We start from the raw sequence: 23573 nt of genomic DNA, 5'->3' as shown, positions 1-23573 counted from the left end.
TTATATTGTAAATTTGTGTTGCCAATATTATTTGTTTAAAAAAAAAAGAACAATAAAAAAAACAACAAAGGCTGTAACTCCAGGTGAACCGCTGTCCCCATACTGACGATGTGTGTTTGAGGGAAATGTATTAAGGACACTAGCTTTTTTTTTAAACATCCTTTTTCCCAAAGTAACACGTTAACTCCCGTCCATTGTCCTCTGTGTACAGTTAAAGTGAAATGTAAATGTTTAAATGTTGTGAATACACCCCGTCCCCAAAAAACCTCTCTCCACCATATTTTTGATTATTAATATTTTATATTCCTTTGGGACGACAAGAGTTTTTGAATTTCAATTACATTCCATTAGGCGTCATTCCTTCATTCAGTGATGAGCCTAAATTCTCTACCTCTTCATTATTATGATTTTTTTTTTTGCCTTTTTTTATTTCAACAGTATGACATAAGCCTCCTTTTTTCATTTTGTAATTTTTCTGATGACTGCTCCATGACGGAGCACATGTGGTTCCATTGTTTAGTGTCTCTACCTAACTTAAATTAATAAAAAAAAAAAGTGATTTAGATTATTACTTGGTGTGTCGTTGCTTTGTGTGAAATGGTGGCGAAAACAGCGGGAGACGAGAAACTCGTGACAAGTATCGATGTCACCGTCCTCCCACATTGTGCTCCGCTCAAGTCGGAGCCCTCAGATATGGGTGTTGGCTAAAGAGCTGTGTTCCTTTTTGTGAGTAAATATAGCGTCTATACACACACGCAGACATGTGACAGCCTCATCCTAGAGTCAGAGATGTCACACTGTGAGGAAGGAGGTCAGAAAAATGCTGCCTTTTTTTTATTAAAACAAGTTTAGTCGGGGTAAAACGACGTTAAAAGACAGGAGCTGTTCTGTCGCTGACCCTCACAGGAAAACAAATAATAAAAAAAAAAGGCAAAACGTCATTAAGACATCATGAGCAGAGTTGGACTCACATGCTCTAACTGCTGAGTTTTTCCAGAGCTAAAGGTCAAGCACTGTCCTGTTTGTCGGCAGATGACGGGGATTTCAGTGACCTGAGGTGATATTTCATGGTTTAAAATTAAACGACCAACATGAAACACGGTTATTGTTGCTCGGGGTGAGGAGTTATTTTTAATGCGACACATTTCAGAAAGGTTTCTTTCGTTTGTCTTATCACTTTTATATTTGGTGTCCTTGCCAATTTCCTGTCAAGGCTGTTTCACTCGCACACACAAAGAAGCTGTTTTTCATTTTAATCCACGCACTCCGCAGAAGAATCTAGAATCTTTGAATGTGCAAATATTTATTTCAACAGTTTTCACTGACTGTGTTTGAATGGAAACACATTTACTTGAGCCGGTGCTATAACAATACGATCACATTGAACTTGTTAACATGTTACAGATTTACAGTCTATTTATACAGTCTATTAGGAGGTTTCAAACTTGCGGCCTGTGGGCCACATGGGGCCCCTCAAGCGGTTTCAAGCGGCCCGACACTTATTGAGTTATGAGTTTTTTTTGTTTTTTTTTTCTAATGAAAGTATTCATTTTGCATCATAAATACCGTTTTATTGTGACCGCTATATTGCTCCATATCAACACAAACACTTTTATTTTGAAATTCGGTAAAATGTCCTCACAGTTTTTTTTTTCCCCCTAAAAAATTAGACTTTTTGTTGTTGTTGATTTCCACATGACCAGTGCACTCCTGACCAGACTCCATGCTCAGTGGCCCCCAGGTCATTTGATGATTTGCTGATTTAGAACATGCAGTAACCGCATTACATTATGTCAGCTGATGTGAAAACACCAGTGAGACATTTTAAACTGATTCAAATGCATTTAAATCTTAACTTAAAGCCACATTTGATTCCAATTATTGATTATTCAGAGTATGACCTACTAATTTGGATCAAGGTCATAAAACAAATGCTGTTTACACAGCAGTGTCTTATTCAAACAACTGACTTAATGAAGTTAATATACTGCACATTATGTTATTGTCTGTGTAAACATAAATAAGTGGCTTTAAAACCACACTGAGCTCAGAGGAACTCTGCACACGCATCACTGTGCACAGCAAAGGTCAGAGGCGTCATGTTTATTGGCATAGCGTCAAAATACGTCGCAACTAAGTCTTTTTATTTACATGTTGCCTTTCACAGGTATGGAATCACAAAGTGAAATACATAAAAAACTGACCATTCAAATAAAGGGACACCAAACAATTGAGGTTTCCTCTCCCTGTTTGTTTCCGCTGATGTTTGGTGAATTAAGTGTGAAAAGAAAGTCACTATTTTGTGGTTGGTTTTGTTTTTCCACTGATCATGAGTCTTTTCTTGTCACTTCCCTTTCTCCACTGTTAGGTTCTCATCAGATCAGTGAGAAAAACTACACACTGAATGGCTCACTGATGATAATAATAACACTTTGACATTTAGATTCAGGCGGTGTTCAAGCAGCACTCATTCAGGAATTGAGTCATAGAAAGAGTCTGGGAATCAAAAAAATGACTTCTGACTTTTTTTCAGACACTGCCATGACTTTGTTTTATACGTGGCACACACAGACTAGTGACTTGTAAAGCAGTTATTTTCGATGTACTGAATCATTAGACTAATCATTAGTTAATTAAAAAGACGAGTTCAGTACTTCCTGCAGAGCACAGACGCCGTCTGACACAGTCACTGAACTGAAATACAGCTGAACGGGCTGTGATTCAGCTGCAGGTTTCAGCTGTCGCTAAATACACCAGACTCCTCTGTTAAATGTTGAGATTTTAGAAATGTCCTCGCTAAATGTTGGAGATTAACACAAGTTCGGCTTTTTTTCAACTGATCCAAGTCGGCATCGTTTGCTTTGACTCTTGTGTCGAAGGTCTCGCTCATGTCTCTTCCAGTGACGACACTCTGACCAACTCAGAGTCACCCGTGTATGTGGAGCTGACAGGGTTTAATCAGCATTGTCTGAATTTATTAGACAGTTGTTTGAATCTAATTGACGTTTGTTTGTATTTAAAGGTTTTACACTACTACAGTGGGGACTCAAACATCAGAGAATCAAGGTGATTCATTTGTGTTTCTGTGGGGATGAGGCCCATTCCAGGCAAAAGAACCTCAGCTAACTTCATATAACCACGCGTCCGTGACAATTGATCCTAATTCCTCCACACAGACACTCATCTCTCCACGGAACAAAGCGATGACTAAACACAGAGGCAGAGAGAACACACCCATCCTTCCTCACACAGCCTCCACCGTCCGTTAGAGAGAAGCGCTGAGATGTCAGAGCTTCGGCGTGCAGCGCGCGCTCCTCTGCTGCGACTAATCAGGGCTGGATAAAGCTGCTCAGTGGGAGATTAGCTCTTATATGAGGGAGAGTCGTACTGACAGTTTGGATCTCTCTGTGTACAGAAGCAATCAGCACCAACTGCAGCCATTAGCAGCTACTGTTGGGACCCGTGACAAGTGCTATTTAACAGGCTTTTCTGTGGTCTGCTAAAGAACGCACGGAAACCCCCCTTTGGCTCATCCCAGAGAGAGAACTAGCAGGATTTTTGGCTTCAATCGTTGCTGGACATTGATCAATAACTATAGGATTCCTCTCACTCTTTCATCCTGCGAGTACGGCTTTAATTTAGAGGACTTCAAGGGGGCTGATTGCGCATAATTCCGTTGGAAAAATCAATGATTCTGGCATTTGCTTTTTGCATGGCACGGATAAGCTCCACAGCCACATTGATTTTAGTTCTATTTTGGGCAGTAACGCTCACTTCACATATCGGCTGCTCAGGGGAAGGCCATTCATCTTGTGTGTAACGCGGCCCCAAGCAGATCTGCCTCTACCTGAACAAGGCCTGAGGAATAGAGATCTCTGCTGCTAATGTGCGTGGACGGCCTTGGCGCTCGAGCAGTTGTAGCTGCCAGCGGAGTCCATTAGTCAGTGACGTTGAATTTAGATCATTGTCGTCGCCGCCGTCAGGGCTGCTCGTTCATCTCGCTAATGGGAGAGAGCTGGGTGGGTTTGACGATGGTGATGCAGAGGAGGTCGCTGCGCTGGAGAGACGCTCAGGTCGTGGAGTCACGGAGCAACTAACTGCTGAAAGTTTAATGCACTGTAAGTCGCTCTCTCAATCAAAGCAGTAACAGAAAGACCAGGTTTGATGATGTCAGGAAGAAGCAGGGATCATGGGGATTGTTGTCTTGTTTGGTTCCCCCGTGTGCTTCACGCAGCAAACGGAAATGGGTGGTTGTGATCCACAGTTATAGCAAAGATGTCTAAAGCAGATGAGGTCATTAAAAGTTGACCCAAAGTGAAACAGTCCGTTACTTTGAACGGAAATACAGATTTCTCTGGATGTAAATAGTGTTAGAAACATTTTGGCTGATGTAAGATCACTCCTCAGCAATGTAAAGAACATTAGTTGCCTCCGTGTTTTACAGCAGTCATTACAGCATTTAAAGCTGCAGTAGGTGGGATTGCAGGAACAACAGGCGATTGTCCCACAGATTTTTAATTATAAATTTCATGCATTCATGCATTTACTGCATGACTCGCAGAAGTCTCTCCATTTTCTGACATGTGTCACTGACACATGTGTCTCCTTCAGACTTTCCTTCTCTTTAGAAGCAACGTGGGGTGAAGTTTCTTGCCTTTTGGATTAGTTGAGCCAGGAATCAAATCCTCAACCTGTCGGGTTGAAAGATGATGCACTCTACCACTGATCCACCATCGATCCACCGCAGGAAATGATTTTCATGTGTGCTGCAGCAACAAAAGGACCTGTTTGCAGAGTGGATGCAGTGGAACAGCCAATAGGAGCGTCCGTATGCACTCTCTGACCGGTCCCGTGCACTGATTGGTCAAAGCCTCTTATTCCAACACAGATTTGGGTGTGAGGCTGTAAACAAAGTCCAGACGTGGTGCAGAAGTGCAGAAGTATTGATTTATAATGATACCAAAAAAAACATGAAACCAGTATCGTTTTTTCCCCCTCAAACGTGAATTTGTGAACATGTTTGACTCCAAAAAGGTCCATGAACTTCGAGTTTGTTCTGAAAATGGCACAGGTGCACAATTATGTGATATTCTGTGGAATCCTGACCTGAGATTACATGAGTTGTCCTGCTGTTGCCAAGTGTTAATTCACAGCTGAACATAGTCAAGCAACACTGTAGGAGTCAATTAGCCTCGACCTTGTGTTGTGAGTCTCATTAAATCCCTTCATGGTATTTGCTTGAGGTTTGAGTGACGTAGTAGGCGGCCATGTGATGTTTTCGTAGGTTCTTCTGACACAAGACAACCTATTATTTTGTCTCATAGTATCAGAAGACATGCTGTAAAAAGGTAGATCACCTTTTTACAGCATAATATAAAAACAATCATTTCAGTTTTACATGAAGCCAACTGACGAAAACCATTTGACGTGGTTGAAAATCATGTACAGATGGTTGTATGAAAACCACACTATTATTAATTTGTGTTACAGCTACTTTCATGATGCTGTTTCTCATTTTCACCGACTTAAACACTAAACGGTGTTAAACTGCCACTGGGGTAATTATTCCGGGTTTGAGATTCAAGGTTTACATTTGCGTGTTAAAGAAAGAGACACCAAACGTTTCTTTTTTTTCTTTTTTTCCACATGAACTGAGGTGTTTTTACTGCATTTCGACAACAGAAATAGCCTTTTTACACATTGCACTCACAGCGAAGAAGACGACACATCCTCAGTGTCAGTGAACAAAGTGATTCATAGTGTCCTTCAGCGGAGCAGAGGCTGCGTTTGGCCGCAGGCTCGCTCCACTTAAAAGATCCAGAATGCAGGCATTAAAAGCACCCAGTTGATGCCTCGGTGGGTCAATACAACACACACAATGGGTGTAGATGTGATCGACAAAACTGTGGAGGGGTTGGGGGGTAGGGGGGGGCATGGTGGAGGAGAGAGAGGGATGATCCACTGACACAAAATCACTGGAATGGAGAGGACGTTTCACACACTGGAGGACATGCGGGCCGTACAAAAACTCCCCGGAGTTCGGACTCGACGCTTAAAGTTTCACTGGCGACAAAGAGAAAATGTGCGCAATAGATGAGCCACCGTCGCTGAAACTGGCCTCTTTTTCTATTTTTTAGAAACTACAACTGTGGTCTCTGGTGTTGTTGTTGTTGTTGTTGTTGTTGTTGCTCCAGTGATGCTATGCCAGTGTGGGGTTCATGTTAATAAGGAACAGTTAGACCCGTCAGGAACTACACGTCAGTCCAAGCGTCACTTCCTGCGCGGTCAGCACTTCTACTGATTACTGCTAACACCAGTTTTGTCCGTTTTTGTCCACATGAAAAAAAAAAAAAATTTCTTTGTTATTTTTTGGAATATGATACTCTTGCAAGTCATACACATCCATATAGATAGATGAACTCTTTTTTTTATGTCAGCATACAAGGTAAGCTGGGTGACTATATATGAAGACAACAACTACAACTTTCACAGCACTGGCATTGGTTAATTTTAAATACAGTACTCAAGCATTGTTAGATTAATAAAATAACAAAAGAAAAAAAAAAAGAAACAGAAACATAATACCCCCGAAAAAAAAGCTACTGTACGCAAGTTGGTTTCTCCCCTAAAATGTTTCATTTGTGTTTCAATGGCATGATGTACATATTTGTTTTAACCATACCAACAAACATTTATCCAAAGGGAAATGTGTTTATCACTTTGGATTTCCCTTGGTTTCATACAGTACCATGCATTTATCTTATCAGTTTGTATTTCATTTAATAATTGTTTTTTTTTTGTTTTTTTTTATCTCATGTGTCTCGAAATGTTTGAATCAACTCATCAATAAACGTGTTAAGATAGCGTTGTCTTCACATAGACTCAGGTAATGGTGTTTTAGTCGGTCATTTCTCGGTGCACATCCACCCTATTGCATGTTTGCAGGATACAGTGGCAATCGTGGGGAAGGGGTGGTGGGGGGGAGGGAGGGAGAGGTAGAGAGGGTGAGGGAATTGTGGGTAGAGGGTGTAGGTTATAAGAGATCAGGGTGAAGGGTGGGGAAGGGTTTGTGTATGGTGTAGGAGGGGGGTTCGGGAATGTCAGCTCCTAGACGACAGCCTTTGAATCCTTGCAGACCTGAGTGGTGGTGCCTGAGTTAGTCTGTTTAATGTCCATCCTCCCTCCCACATGGTTCACTGGTCTGAAAAGACAAATGAAACTCAGTTTAGGGCGGATCGTGTCCAAGGACTGTTTGAGCGGTGTTGCGAATAATCAGTCCTGCTCTTTCAAAACAAGATAGGGCCGTTCCCGTAAAAGACAACAGAGGGAAAAAACGAAAGTGCGGCAACTGTGACTTCAGACACTTAACAAGCCCTTGACCTCACTCTTCTTCACACTACCTGAGCAGCTGTGGATTACGTGCTTTTATGTTAGTTTTTTTTCCTGCTCAGAAAAAATGAGGCAAAAGCCAAAAGTGAAGGCATTTTTTCACACTCATTTCCATGCACAATCAAGTCGAGCTACAGCTTATCAAATATAGTACGGAGTGCATTTATGTGCTTTTCCATTGATAAATGTTGAAAAGGGCACTGAAATAACCGAACCACACTATTCACACCTTTCCATTTGGGTCCAAAGCTCAGTAGTCCAGCTCCATTTCGAGAAAATCATTCACGTGTAACGGTAAGGGTTTTTCCGTACAGTCTTCTCTCACACAAAAATGTTCTTCTTCCTCTTGTGATGAACAGCCACACACCAAGAAGAAACAACATAAAGTGGTGGATGTCCTCAACTGTTGCTCTTTTGTTGACTGTGTCACATTCTTCTTCTTTCTTTGGCGATGCAACGTCACGCTCCTTTGACGGAAACGGCGATGTAACTCTTCCGGACTCTTTCAGCAGTGAGTCAGATCAAGGTGGATCGTTCCAAATGAGGCAAAAAATAGCTATTTTTTCAGCTGACCTATGACGTCACAGAAGAAAAAATGAGCTGGCGGCTACTTGGTGACATGTCGAGCGTCTCACCATCCATTAACTTCAAAACATGTCATTCTTTCAGCTGAAAGAGCATGAAGTCGGGCACTTTATCAGTCCAACACTGTTCCTGGCTGGATTTAATCATGTTTTTCTTTTGTTTCTTTCCAGTTGAACATAACATACAATAGTATTCGCATTAGTTGCTTTATCTGGGTGGCAATTTAGTACAATGACAGTCGGACTAACATGTTTACAGCTTATTTAAGTCAGGTTTTTGTCTGACTAACACAATAATTAGTTTTTTATGACATATCAACTTACAGGGAGGTATAAGACCAAGGGGACTGGAGTGAAGTAAGTGATTAACTACTCAGGTGAAAGAGTAATTGCTGCCATATTTGGCCTTCTCCTCTGATGGTGACATGAAATTAACTGTCTGGCTTTCCTCTCTTTGTTTCCTTCTAAAGGAGACACAGGGGTGAAAGTCTAAAGGTTTTTCCCACGGCAACACCTACTAGGAAAATACCCCAGTCAAAAATCAAGGAGTCTCTGCTTTCCTTCTGACTCTCTGCTGCCATCCATCCTTCCTCCTTCCTTCCTTCTCATGGAGGAGACAGGGAATGAGAGAAGGGAGGGGAAATACATGGAGAAAGCCCTTTTTCTGTCAGTGGCAGGAATGTGGTGCATGTAAATATATATGCCTACTGTTGTTCTATGGGAGACAAAAGGGGAGTGGAAATGTGTGTATGTGTAAAATGAGATGATAATGGTTAGTAGTGTTGGTCCGACTGAAACTGGAATTTTAAATGTTAGATTTCTCAAAACCATGGCAAAATCCAGAATGAAGCATTTGTGGATGTGAGGACTAAAATGAATGCTATGTCAGCTTAAAGAACTAAATATTTTAAAGTTAATGGATGTCACAAAGGCCCAGAGTGACCCTGCGACATAAGAATGACGAGCCAGAATCAGTGATGTTAGGGCCGGAAAATATGTGTGTCCTCATATTTTTGCGTGCTGATTTGTACATGTGTGGGTACTGGCAGACGTCCACATATGAACTCAATCAAGTTTCCATGATAACGTTGTCTTCAAAATAAGAGCATGCTAGGAGCTGTACTGGAAAGAGACAGGATGTATGGTCCACGTAAGATCAAACCGGAGGTGTTAACGTATTCATTCACGTCTGATCGATCTGTGCACACGCGTATTTGAAAAGAGACCCGGGAAATGCCTAATAATAACAAACTAAAATGGGTCATATTGCCACCTAGTGTAGTGGAGGTGGACACCTGAATGGCCGTCTGTGAGTCTGTTGTGACCCGTGTTCTACTGTACCTTGATGGGGCCATCCACCGGGTCCAGTCCCTGCTCCGACAGCTGTTTCAAGGCACTTAGAGCAGCCTGAGAAGAGAGAGAACAGCAGATGGTTGAGTGAAAGCGGGAGGAAGAGACACAGAGAAAGAGAGAGAGAGAGAGGGAAGACTGGGTGGGAGGATAGTGAGTGTCACCCTTCAGCTGCTTTTCTAATAACACTTACTCTGGGAAACCTGATGCCAGCAGGACACTTTCCCCTCACTCTGTGTTGTCTTTGGCTCTTCTCCTCTCACTGTTTATCTAGCGTTATTGAGTTAACATTTCCACTTTATGTTTTGGCTACTCTGCATTTTCCTAAGTCGGTCTGAGTGACATCTGTATTCTCTGTGGCCACAGCTAAACAAATAGCAGCCGGCCGGAAACTTGGATAAATCCTTAAGATTGACAAAACCATCTCATTATAAATTAATCGGTCACCCACAACCCCAATAACTAATCATGAGTGAAAAATATACAACTGTCCATGTGATATTTTTAATGCTGATTGTGTAATGACTTTACTTGTTCGACAAGAAGGGAAGTCTTAAGTGCAAAACGGAACCTCTAAAGACACATAATTCCCATCACCTCTGCCATATCTAAAAATGTTTAACTCCAAGAATTTGCAATACACATATAAGATGTTTCATAAGTTCCTCTGGTCAAGCTTACACCAAAATTAGCTAATTTCCTTCCTGCTGTCCCAGCTAGAGGGGCTGCTGATGATGTGAGGTGAGGTCAAGAATACCATTTTAATAAAGATTTATCGGAGTCAGGACATGCAATGTAGCCTCAAACTATGTAAAGTGGGATTGAATAATAGAAAAGATGAATTAAATTTTAAATTAATTAAAACCACTTGTGGGCCACTTTTAGAAAAGAGCAGCTCAAGAGTGACAAAGTGAGCTTTTGGGTTGTAAGGACAGACGCTGACAAGGATCATTCCTCCGTCGTAACATTCGTCTCCTGCTATAATGTTCCTGTTTCTGCCTCTCTCTCTGTGTGCTGACTTAGAGCAGAGGAACTGGCTGTGTTATGTCTCCAAAAAAGCTGACACCAGTGGGTTTTGCCGTGTTCACCTCTTCATATCACACTAACCACCACAAGGGACCGCAGTTATTACCACAGATTGCTTCTTAAACCACGCGTTAAGTATGAGCCTGATGAAAAAGTAAAAGTAGAATTGAGTATCTGAGCCAGAAGAACCTCCGTCCGTTCAAACTGGAGCGCAAGTTGAAACAACAAGTCCAACAAGTTTGATCTTGAACACATTGTGTCGGAAATCATGTTTCAAAAATGAACACTGCGACAAGAAAAGCTGAAGCAGGAAAATCTGATTCTGTAGTGGTCAAAACCAGCCTGGATCCATTACACGCTATCACTAGTTAATCAGCATCGAGATAAGGCATAATTGGTTCCGCTTAGCAGATGAGTGAGATGCGATGACTGCAACGTTAACCTCTTCATGCTCAAGCCCACCAACATTCTCTGCATTTTTACTCTGAATATTTATTTCAACCAGGTAGTGCTGACATATTTGACCATTCGACTCACAGCAGCATCCCACCAGAACACATCTGTCTGATGGTCTCTGACAGGCAGACAAGAATGTGAATAACTGTCTGCATTTCATCTTATACACACTGAGAAGAAACATTTATCACGCTTTAATTCAGACAAAATATGAATCCCAGTGCATGGCGCATCAAAGTGTCTCTGTGGAATGCAATATACCAAGGAGGAAGTTACAAACTATTATCTGCGAGCTTTCTTCCAAAATCGTTTTCAAAGCGATCGACTTCAGATTATGAGAAACATAAGCCATGAAGCGTAATTCATGACTAACAGGTGCAAGGGTCAAAATCTGGTTTATATCCATCAAAGTGAGAAAAAAAAAAATCAATGATTACAGGTTAAAAAAAACTCTGCAACAATATTAGCAGGACAGTTTGAAAAATTGATACTGTTGGGTTATTACTTGAGGCCTTTCTCTGGAGACTCAGAAATCAACTGAAGCCCCTCTGAGTCTGTAACAGACAATTTATGGTGCAATGTGTTTTTTTCTCAGTGAAGATCCGACAGCCTGCGAGATTTAAAGCTTATACTTGCAGTGATTTAAGCTGACAGCCCTGTAGAACATGACAGCTGAAGGAATGTTTTCACAATTGTACTGTTAATAAATATAAATCATACAGTATTTGGGAACATGCAAAAACACGACGTCGCCGCACAAGCACTAGAGCTGTTCACACATACGGAAAAAGCATTTAAGATAAGAGGGGAAACCTAATGCAGCCCGGTTTATATGAGCCACATCATCAGTGTCACACCTGATAAACAACAGGGACAGATCAAACTCCCATTTTTCTCCGGTGACCAATAAATTGTAATCACAGCCAACTTCCCCATGATTACCTCTTGTTTGTTGTATTTATTCAATCGGTTTGGGACCTTTCTCTCCCTGAGTAAATAGCCTGAGCCCATCTGTTGGAGGGCGGGTGGTTTTGGGGGGTAGCTGGAGATAAACAGCCATAAATCAGGGGCTTGACGGTGGCAGTTCTGCTGATATACGACAGGCAGGTATAAAGGCCGAGCTAGCCAATCCCTGGGCTCGGCGGCTCAGCGAAAGATGCACAGCCTAAGACAAATACTGGGCCTATCTGTGGGAATGGCAGGCAGTGAAATCATTATTTTTCTAATGAGATAAGTTGGCCATCGTTAGAGGCAACCGCTACACTGATGCATCAACACCAGAAGAGTATGTTTAGTCTGAGGCCTTGACATGCAAGGTGGAGGTGATCCATCCCTCACATGGAACAAAGAGAGAGAGTAAGAAGGGCGTTAGGAGACAATGTGCAGAGAGAAAGCTGTGCACTAAGTCATCCACAAACGGGAGAAGGAGGATAAGATTGACCCTTTTTTTTTAAGTTTTAAGTGTATGAAGTGGTTAGTTGGCAGCTTAAAGCTTGATCACTTCTGAAGCTAAAAAAAGAACATGATTTTTCAAGGTGAGGTCCAATTCTTTCAGACATTGCAGAAAGAAATTCAAATTTTTGAACATACATACACACAAAATGTGACGGTAAAACAAGGAAAGGCAAAGTATTGTCATTTAAAATGATCCAAAACGACAAAACAAAGTGCACTTCTTGGATCACATTTAATCTTCTCACCAGTATCAACAGCAACATGCCAACACCAAAGTGGCCCCTTGAATTTGCTACGGGACAAGTTTTCAAGTGAGCCTCATCACCTCCTCTTCACCTATCATCTTTCCTCACCCACACTTCAGATAAGAATCCAGCATTCACCACCAAACCCTGAATGTGAGCCAGCGCCCCACTCCATCTATCTATCTAGTTCTCCCGAGTTCAAAGGCTTGGACAAACAGTGGTCAAATGTGACAGCGTCTGAGGAGGATCTGCGACCGTGGCTGAGCTCCTGATGTGGAGTGACAAGGGCAGCTCATTTTTCTGGGCCTGCTGCGCTCTTAATGGCTTCCCCAACAGAGGCTTCGCCTCCATCAGCGGCTTAGCAAAACAAAGGCCCAGTCCCACAGGAGTCCACAGCATCGGCCTGATGGATCTGATGGATCGTTGAATCACACTGACCCTGACAAATCAGACCCTTGTGTCAAATCTCACTCCTGGACTACTCAGTGGGAATTGATGAAGACATTTTCGGGAAGGGACAGCTGAGGAGAAAATCTGGAAAAAAGAGGCTAATAGTGAAGAGACGTGAGAGGGTAAGGACGAAGAAAATAAATGTTTTGTGGGAGAGGAACTGAGATCATAGGGTATAATCCTTCGATCCCCATCACCTCACCCTCTGGCCCTTAGAAGCCATCAAAGACATCAGGGAGGTCCAAATGAGGTGAAGACCACCAGCACATCATTCAATCTTGCATTCTTACATCTCTTACTCTCCCCCACTCTTTTCTGAAGCTTCCTCATCGTAGAAGAAAGGGAAATGTTACCCTAGTTTGCCTGTTCTCGTTATCAATTCAGATCCTGCGTCTCCTCTGTTGGAGGCCAGATGAAAGCAAAGACAACAGCTTAAGGTTTAACCCAATGACCCATCCTAAAGCGTACAATGTGATATTTGCCTCTTTTTACAATCAGATGGAAATTCCCAGGATTTTCCTTGACCCTGTACAGTCCAGGTAGACCAATTAAACTATTTGCTAATCTTAAGTACAGGCCAAGAGCATCAGTGACAGCCTCTCATCTTTGCTTTGATCCTGAAACAGCATTCAGATGAGCAGGTTTAGGGTCCTAAACTGACTTTTTGGTCCAGCTGCCAATGGCTGGTGAATAGGAAAAAGTTACAGACCAAAATCCTATTCTGCTGAACATAAACCTGTGCAAATCCAAAATGTTCATGGATCAAGAGCTTTGCTATGTGGCTTGAACCTCTGAATATTTGTCAGAATCTGGGTCTCACATGCATATATTGCTGTTGTATGTCTTTCTTCTTCTACTATCTTCTATTCTCTCCTCCTTTATGCCACTCCACAAACTTTATCTCCCATCTCTAATCCATGATCCTTTACAGGACAGACACATAGTGCTGCTTTTACCAAAAACAACAAACTGTCACTGAGTTGCTCAAACCACAAAATCATTTCACAACCAAGTCCTCCAAGAATTTGAGATGACAAAAAGTTGGATGGACCATAAAACACCCCACTTACTTTTGTTTGCTCAACTGTACAATGGCCATTTATCCTCTTATTCTGCACCGACATACTCGCTGCCAGGCCTCAAAAAGCCTAGAACGAGCCCGATTAATGTCACTTGGCTTGGTGGTTCTGAGCTGCTGCAGGTTGGGGGGACTCAACATGAAGGGGAAACAGGACAGCTACTCATGGGGATGATCTAAGGGATGTCCAGTAGACTAAACAATGAAAAGAGTGGATTTCAAACAGGGTGTTTTACAGGCAGGACCTGGGAAGATGGAAAAATGAGTGCCCGCTTGTCAAAGAAGTTGTGAAGCTGGATATATTGTTCTGGAGAGGGCTTGTTCTGTTTTCAAAAGGCCACATAAAACCTTGACAGTGTTCCCTTTTTTTAGCACTCACTCCCCAAAGCATAAAGAAATATGAGAAGAGAAGCGGACAGAAAGTCCCAGCTTTCTTTTTTTTCCCCTATGCTAACCCTGTAGTCACTACCATGCCAACACATCACATCTTCCTCTGATGTTCATTAAATTCTTTTAAACATTATTATCTCTTGCAGATTTTCTCTTTTCCTTTCCTCCTCCTGTCATCTACTCTCGAGCTTCTTCTCATCCCTTGGCTTTCCTTTCCTCTAAATTCCTTTCTATTCCTTGTATCCACATCAAAACCCTGGACAGGGATCACTGGAGCGTTCCCGGATAGCTTGAGGAGAACACCTGTGTGTGCATGAGAACAGGCAGTGTATGCGTCTATTTGTTAATGCGGTGCGATATGTACATGGATTCTTGAGAGACTACAGAAAAAATGTATTCAGATCCTCTCACCAAATCTCTTCTTCACACTCTCTCCAGATTTCACATCCTCTTCCACATCAGAGGCACTGATAAAAACAGCAGTGTGTACTGGCAGTGTCCAAGCTGCAGCCTGACATGACGTTCATTTCTCTGAAGTAGCACTTCACATCTGCCGCTTCACTTCTTGTGCAACAGTGTGGCAACTGTTAATGTTGTACAGCTAAACAAACTTATCTGTGAGAAGAATCTATTTGATTTCTGCATACCTCTCAGTCACATATTAATGCTACCACATTGTGGCGACCGGAATTCCTTTAGTAGATACCATGTGTATTTTTTGTGTGTGTGATGAATGCTGAAGACTGGCCGAGCAGCGTTAGCGGGTAACGGCTGTGGGCCTCCCCAGGGGGGCAAGCCTTTGCTGACATGGGAAGACATAAATAAGGGCCCGGGGCGCAGCGCCATGTCATGCGTCATTTGGGTCGGAGAGGCCTGCTTTATCCCCTCCCAACTCGGAGCTGCTGAGCATGGCACCTCCTAGGGCGTAATACAAAACATATGAGCAGAGGGCGAGGGGCAGAAGCTCCTAAGCATACCAAACTCCTGCCTTGTCAGCAAAGCATCTGGGAGGAAAAGCAGATACAGCCAAAGGCAGCTTCTGTGATAGCAACTGTACCAGTGAACCACAATCCAACTTTGTCAAGAACTGGTAACCTAATCACGGAGCATAATAATTACCTCAGCCGAGAGGATTGTGTTTTCACCTATGTCTTTTTTGTTTGTTTGTTGGTTCACAATAGGTCCTGGTGGAGCGATTGGGCACGGACCAGGGAAAAACCCATGACATTTTAGCGCAGATCCAATTCAAACAAGCTTATACAGGAAGTTTTTAACATGACATTCCTTAATAATGACACAATTTATTTTTGGAATTGTGATACTGATGTAAAATTTAGACATATTTATTGACATAGTATGTCTATGTACAGTTTGGATGATTCAATGTATACAAGTTCATAAATATAAATGTGACATACAAGGAAATATACTAGAATTCAACATATAAATACAGTATTTACCAGTATCAATAATTTATTCTTCATACATGAAGATGAGAAGAGATTAAAATTCATATAAAGATACAGTATTACAAAGATGAAGTAAAAGCAAAAGTGAAGGAGTGAAGAGATTAAGGTAGACCAGCATTGACTCTGCACTGGCAAGATGACACATTCTTTAACCACGAAAGAAAAGAAAAGAAAAGAAAGTGTGAGACTTTTCCTTTTCATCAACAAAGGAGATAATGACACATTTCCAGTGAGAAAGGAACTAACCACCCACAGGAAGTTACACAGGGAAACCTATGTTACATCTACCCTCAATATTTCAAAGTTGTGTCATGGTGACTGATGAATTAGTGACCAAATACAGCATGAGATGAGATATGGGGCATGAAAAAGGCAGTAGTGATGGGACTACTGTGTAAAGATACTGGGTAAGAAGAGATTAACAGCCTCAAGGCCAGTGACTCACCAACATGACCACCGACAAAGCTGAAATGCTTCCCAAATTCCCCTTGAATTTTCCTAGGCAAACACCCCCCCTAGATACAAAGATGCAACCTGAGTGATTAGACACAGTCTGGGTGGAGTAAGCCTTTATGACTCATTCAATTCATTCATAATTCATGCTTCACTTGCACTGATGACTTAAACAGAAAATAATGTTGCTTCATCAACATTACAAAAGACCGTGCAAATTTGGGGAGATATGGGAAATTTAGGATTGTCAGATGTCAAACTCAAAGAGAAAACTCTCTGTGGTGAATCACGTTTCCAGAAACTGGGCCACATGACAGCAAATTCACCTGTGAGGAGCTATCCCTATACACCAAAAGGGAGAAGAGTCTATAATCCTGAACAATTGGACTTAGATTGCCCTGTGGGAGAACAAGAAAGGTGCAGGAAGAAAAGCCAGCCTTCGGGCACTCGCTCTCTTATCAGCTGAGATATTGATCGTTCCCAAGGGGAGTCCCATTTCTCCCCTTTTCTACTCTTCTCTGTCTGCAGATCTCAATTTACCTTTATACCTTTTGTGTCAAAGATAAATGGCAAGATCCTTTTGACTTATTTTATCATTTTCTGCCAGTTTTTACTGTCCAAAATTCAAAATAACAAACTACAACTGTTTGCTTGGTGATGGGAGTCCCAGATGTATTAGAAGTGGGCAGTGGTTGGGTGGGAAAGCAATTGTGATGGCTGAAATTGCTGCCTGGCTGCTATACAATCAGAGAAAAAGACCTTTCCATCTGCAATGTGGAAGCATAGATTATAAAGTAGGCAGATATATCAGACTAGATGTCAAAGAGTAGCTGTTATCAGCCATTCCATTAAAATTGGAATCTGTCATCAACAGTCCAAATGAATGAGATGCATCCAATAAGTCAGTGAAGCAAGATCACTTTACGGAATTATAATGAAAACCTCTTCCATTACAGTGACATCGGTTATTGGTTGAGATAGGCCGAGATCTTTTATTAAGTTTTCTGTTCAATATGGCCATACTGACAATGGGGATCAGAAAGATGGCCCTGCCTTCTTGTTAACTTTTGCGCACCTAATCATAAATGTTTCCTAAACTGTGGGGGCTGGGGTATCAGTCATTTTCTCTAATAATCACTTCACATAAGCACACTGTCCCCTTAACACCAACAAAAATGGATGACAAGATTTACAGAAGAGACTGACAGGTGTGGAAAGGCAAAAAAAAGGAACTTGGGAATGTAGTATATGAAGGGGTTAAGATAAAGGGTGAGTGGAGAGGGGTTAAGTGTCTTACTGTGACAGCCGGCAGCTGCATGCAATAATCCTTGACTCTCCATCATGAGCCCTTTATGTTTTCTTGTCAGAACAGCAGTGTGTATAAGAGAGTGGATGTCTGGTAGAAAAATCATCCAGTAACTAGAGAGGATGCGGAGTCAGACAGCATTTTACACCTTCCTCTCGTCTCTTCAGACCAATTCGTGGCTTCCGTCAGCTCGTGAACAGAAGTCCTACTGCAATCTGGGGTATGTGTACACAGACGTGTTCCACATGCAAACTACCGAAACATGATTACCATGTGACAGTGAGAAAGAGTTCTACGTGGAATAACAATACAAATTAAAAAAGGAACCTTTAAGGCAGCAAGAAACAATTGTTTTCATAATCAATGAATCTGTTTTTTTGACTGATCGGGTAGTTGTTAGGTCCGTAAAATGTCAGAAAATGTTTGACAATGTTCATGCAATACTATCAGACCTGACTTGAGGGAGTATATGTGTGTATATATACCAGAAAAAGAAGGGCGAGAAATGTTTGTTCAGTCAAACTACTGAACAACCAGGTTTCTGAGAAATAGGGTTAACTTCTGAATATACATATATACACATAGATGGATGCCTGAAGGAACCATTAAGTGTTATGAAAGCTCTCTTATGTGACAACTGTCAGTATGTACTGCAGACAAAGACTATGTAGAAGACATGTTTACAGAAAACAATACATTCCACTGTGGTTATATCAAGAGGCAAGTCTTGCTGGTTGCGCTCCTCAGACCAGGATGGTTTTCTGATGAATAGGTCTACATGCACAAACTAGCCAAATCCAATCGGGGGGAAAAACTTAATGTGAAGCTCACTGAAAACATATGTCTATTTAAAATGTTAGCATAATGCCAATAATGGGTTGGCTTAAAGCCAACGGGCCTGTCACAAATTGTTCATAAACAACAGGAACCAATTTCAACGGGAACAAAGCAATGTTATGGATTCAGTCTGCAAACATTGATGTGAGCCAACGCCAGGCAGGAGCGGCTGACGTGATGAGCAAACATAAATTCACATAGGCACGGTGGGCCTCACAAGCACCATAAAAGCAGCATGACATGATCTTTTCCAAAGCTGGAGAGCAGAGGAAATTGAATAACCTGTGTGTGCCACAATTCAGCCCAGATAGGATATTTCTTAATATCAGTTTTCTCTAAAATGTCATAAATTAGGAGGATAAAAATAGTGACAGTATGTGCTTTTCTCAGAACGAGTAACTTTCTTTGAGGTTTTGTAAATAGTTTTAAAGATGCAGCTCAGTCAACCCTTTCCAAACTCAAAAGCAAGTACATTAGTGTTCAAGTGGTAGCACATTAAAGAGGATATAAACCATTATTTGTCAGTGACGCTGTGATTTTGTTCACAAAAGAACCACAAGTACTTAATCCTCCTGTGAGCAAGTTTTACGAGCCACCTCACACATTTCTTCAGCAGGGATAATGGACAGTTAACACCGCGAAGGCGCTGCACTTCAACACATGATAAGACGCAGCTAATTAGATTGTGAACAGTAAAACTGTGAGGAGAATCGTAAAATGGGGAGCAAGGGGCGGGACTGAGCGAGGCATCAGGTACAACCAGCAGACTTTTAAGTCAAGACACTCCGCGTCGCTGATAAATGACTGAGGCGGGGTGTCTCATTTCTGCTGCCTTTCTGTGGTGAAAATGTAAATCGCAGATTTTCTAAGGCACAGATAGGAGACTCTCACACACAAGCTCCTTATGTCCACCATTCATCCATCCATTCTTCTCCACCCTCTCCACCTATGCAGTGGCTGGTCCCATGAAACAGGGGTCAGGGTACTAATGGAGGACCTTGTGGCCTTGTGTGCCTCTGGAAACAACACCCCCCAACTCCTTGCTCTCTTATAAATCAAGCAGGCTTCATTGAGAGTGGCAGAGTCCTCTGATGTCCCAGCCATGTCTCATTTCAAAGTCCCTCTGAAGGCTCACACGGTTCCACGTTTACTCACTGGGCACAAGGGAGATATGTGTGTGTGTGAACGTGTGTGTGTGTGTGGAGGGGGTAAGTGTGAGATTCAAAAAGAAAACAACAGAGAAATAGATTCAGTAAGAAAGAAAGAAATGAGTTAGGGTCAAGAGAGAAATAGAGGGAAATTAGGAATAGAAAAAAATATCCCAGAGGAAAACGGGGCCTCTAAAACAAATGTTGATTTAGTAACTATGCTGCATTAGACCACTCACTTGAAAGCATGTACCATAAATCAAACCATTATGGGAATCACTTTAACACAATGTGCATATGTGTACGTGCATATGGGCATGTGTGAAGGCAGCGCAGATAAAATGCCATCATCTACTACACATGCACAGTTTACAAAGCACCTATAAGTGCAATCAAAACATAATTTCCCCCCTCTTCATGCTAAATTGAGGTGTGTATTCTATAGGATACATGATTGAGATAATGACATTCTGTGGTTTGCTTTAGTCCATGCATTCAAAACAAAGCCAGATGAGTAACATGTGGATTTAAATCAATGTTTTCCTGACTACACTTTTCCAGACATAAATATATCAATATATCATGCCAATGACGTTGAGAGCACGTAATCAAAACCAGTAACGCTCACTCTCGAGGGATATAAAAGGAAACAAAAATAACGTATCTTGGCGATCAATAAAAGTGAAACACAAAAAAAACGTAATAATACCTTGATGTAACCATGAGGAAAACCATAATATCATATAATATTTCTGTCTTGTTAAGGGGTTGGATGAGAAAATAATATAACACATAGAAGATAACCAATCTGCCAATCAAAACCTCTCTAAAGTATATGCTATATCCATGCACACTCCTATAACACATTTTAGTTTTTAAAACTTGACAAATATCCCTTTGAAAATGGACACTATTTCACTTTGAAATATATAAAATAAACATTGTGTACCTGAAAGTGCAGTGCATTTAATTTGCTCATAAATATAGATAGACAGAGATCACGTTCAGGATAACTGCTTGCTAAATAATTAAAAGGCACTTTAGACAGATATGATACGGATATGTATCATATTTGACAGGAGAAAGCAGGCCTGCCTGTTGCACAACTGGTTTAGACATGTGCAATGACAGTCAATCTCTGCTAAGAAAATGCAGTGCCTCTCCAATTTCACTCGCCACTGCGATTTCTTCCACTCACACCGAGCAGTGACAGTGTGGTTTGCTCAATCTTCTCTTATCTCCTTTTAATGCAAAAGAAATTTGCATGTTAAAGACAACGCAGGCTGCCACTTGTGACTTTATTTACAGAGGAGATTTGGGAGATCACACTGTTATGGAGCAGGCACAAACACCCACACACTGTTTACATAAACCACAGGAGTATGCGACACCTCAGTCGTAACTGGCGTTAACCCCCAATGTGGCTGTTGTTTTGAGTGTTTTTAAAATGTCTGCTGTTTGAGCCCTGAGAATGTGTTACCATCAAGAAGAGAGGATGGTGGCTGTGGAAGGGTTGTGGTGTGGGTGTGGGGGGAACAGACAGACAGAAAAACATTCCCCAGTCGCTACGCTCATCTCCATAACTCAGTGCGCAGCCACACAGAGCACTGATCCCGACACTGGACATTAATGACCCGACTCCCACCACTGGAAGTGTTGTTACCTGCCACTGAACAGTAAAGGTCATTTAGGGCCCAATTCATGACAGTCACAACAGAGGGGGCTTATGTCTGCGCCTCCTGGTTGGGTTTGGAGTAAATAAATCACTTACTAGTAATTCTGTATCAGACAAGAGGAGCCTTGTGTCACACAGCTATGGACCCGTCAGCAAAATCTGAGCGACAGTTTGTGATATACATATATCATAATCATATTTTGCACGGTGGAAATCAAGAATAACTTTTACCGACAAATAGCACATAAGCATCTAGGAGATCGGGTTTCATTAAGTCAGGAAAAGCAACACAACAGAATAATTACAACCAACAATACGGGTCATTGTGAAAAGTGTGTGCCCTTTGTGTGCGTGTTGTAGATGTGTGGTTGTTTTTTTTTGTCCTGAGTGGTAAACTGGCATGCCCGCAATTACTGTCAGTGTAATTTGCTTTTGGAACACTTCTGTGATGATTAATTCTCAGAAGTTTCAAACCACAAGACGTATGTCACGTATCAAGTTAAGTGGCTCTATAACAATAAAGAACTTTTATTTGCAGAGTTGCACAATAGAGTTTCAATGCGTTGTGCAATTGTGCATGTGTGGTGGAACAAAGACTGACAAGGACAGTCAGCACGTTTTCGTACACATTTTCAGATTTCACTACTCTCCTTGTCACAGTATACAAGTGTAAGGAGGGAATTCATTTATTGAATCAAGTGTGTCTGACTCTGCTGTTGCACAAAGTTGACCTATGACACTACAGACCAAAACAACTTTAAATGGTGGCTAGTTGGTAGCATGCATGTTTTTAGATGACAGAGCATAAATTCAGTAACCTCATCAATCCAAAAATACACTGCTCTAGATTTTTGTTAATGTTTTTCTTCCTGTTGTCTTCTTTTTATTCTTCTGTGTAAGGGCTTCTTCTATTGTTTCTAGGTCAAAGAGTGTGGGTGGGAATTGTGGAGCATGAGCAGAGCACCTTGGCCAATTTGAGTCCGGTCAAACGTATACATGCAGCAATAATTCAACTCCTAATCTCATTAGCAGGGTGTGTTAGTCTGACTTTGATAAAACTCAATTTTGTGGAAATTCAGTCAGAGTGACATGTTAACATGTATTTCAAAAGTCCAGTTTCAGACGGACAGATATTTTCTAATGTCATGTAAACATTAGTATCACTTTATGAGAAGAATATCAGGCGATACACCAGCATTATTTATCGCCATAAAACTGTGTGTAAAATAGAGCATTGTACTTTTAAAGGGCTCAAAGAGGAAAATTAGTTAATACATTATTCAAAGGCAGAACATTTTGCACACGGCTGGTTATGAAAGAGAAACATTAACCTTTGCAGAGTGAAAATGTAAATGTGTTGGTGTTAGACGAGGTGTTTTCTTCACAGGTGACATGACTCACTGTCACAGGGCTGTGGCGCAGCAGAGGGAAAAGATTACATACCTGGCCCTTATCTCGAGAACCTTTTCAGTGAGGCGAACTATCACTCAGTATCAAATGACATTACGTTAATGAGCACCAAAGACGCTACAAAGAGCGGTGGCTAGCTAATTAGCAGCATGCCATGCATTTGCCTGCCACGGAGGTGAAGAGAGAAGAGAGGTGTAATTGGTTTAGAGACCTTTATCCATGCCAAACTTGTGTGTGTGGGAAATCACACGCGGAGCCCTAAAACACTGAAGGTTGCTTGGCCACTGACAAAATAACATGCTCCACTTAGCATGGGGCATTTAATTTGTATACACACAAACATAAAACATCAACATTACTTCAATTCAATATTCACCTAAACAAAATAGTTATTTATAAGCACAGAACTATATAAAATATATATATATATATATATCTGATTACAGAGGTGATACTGCTACTACAGCAAGTAAAATCACATTTATTAAGTTGTGGGCACAGCCTCAGTGTTTCCAAATGTATCATATATCAACAATTCAGCTTTCAGAGACACTCCAGGTTATGGAATTTAATCTAAACTGACAGGTAGGGTAACACTATCTGTCATGCACACCATATATTTGAGTGTCTGACAATTTTACACATCTCGGACAAGTGTCGAGTTTCTTTCAAGCACATACTTTACCAACAAACACGCCAACAGCCTGGAGCGCAGACGCAGACGATTTCACGTTTTGTTTTCATAACTACAGAACAGGAGTTATCCTCTGGTTCGAGAGAACGTTTGGGAAAATATTATTTCTTGCGTGAGAAGCTTGTTTAATCATCTTCCATCCATGTTTTTCTAATGCA

General features: G+C 41.5%; 1 protein-coding gene across 1 annotated transcript in view; it reads right to left on the bottom strand.

The window, feature by feature from the left end:
- Positions 1–6323: 6323 nt before the first annotated feature.
- Positions 6324–23573, bottom strand: part of stau2 (staufen double-stranded RNA binding protein 2) — a 78410-nt gene continuing 61160 nt past the window's right edge. Inside the window, exons 14-15 of the mRNA XM_044029472.1 lie at positions 9315–9380; positions 6324–7201 (exon numbers count right to left, since the gene is read on the bottom strand). Of these exons, the coding sequence (XP_043885407.1) occupies positions 7166–7201; positions 9315–9380 (102 nt within the window). The 3' untranslated portion in view covers positions 6324–7165. The remainder of the gene's footprint in view (positions 7202–9314; positions 9381–23573) is intronic.

This window comes from Solea senegalensis, linkage group LG1 (genome assembly GCF_019176455.1).
Source record: "Solea senegalensis isolate Sse05_10M linkage group LG1, IFAPA_SoseM_1, whole genome shotgun sequence".
Classification (NCBI taxonomy): Eukaryota; Metazoa; Chordata; class Actinopteri; order Pleuronectiformes; family Soleidae; genus Solea; species Solea senegalensis.
The sequence above is the reverse complement of the archived record's forward strand: the minus strand, read 5'-3'. Positions and strand labels throughout refer to the sequence as shown.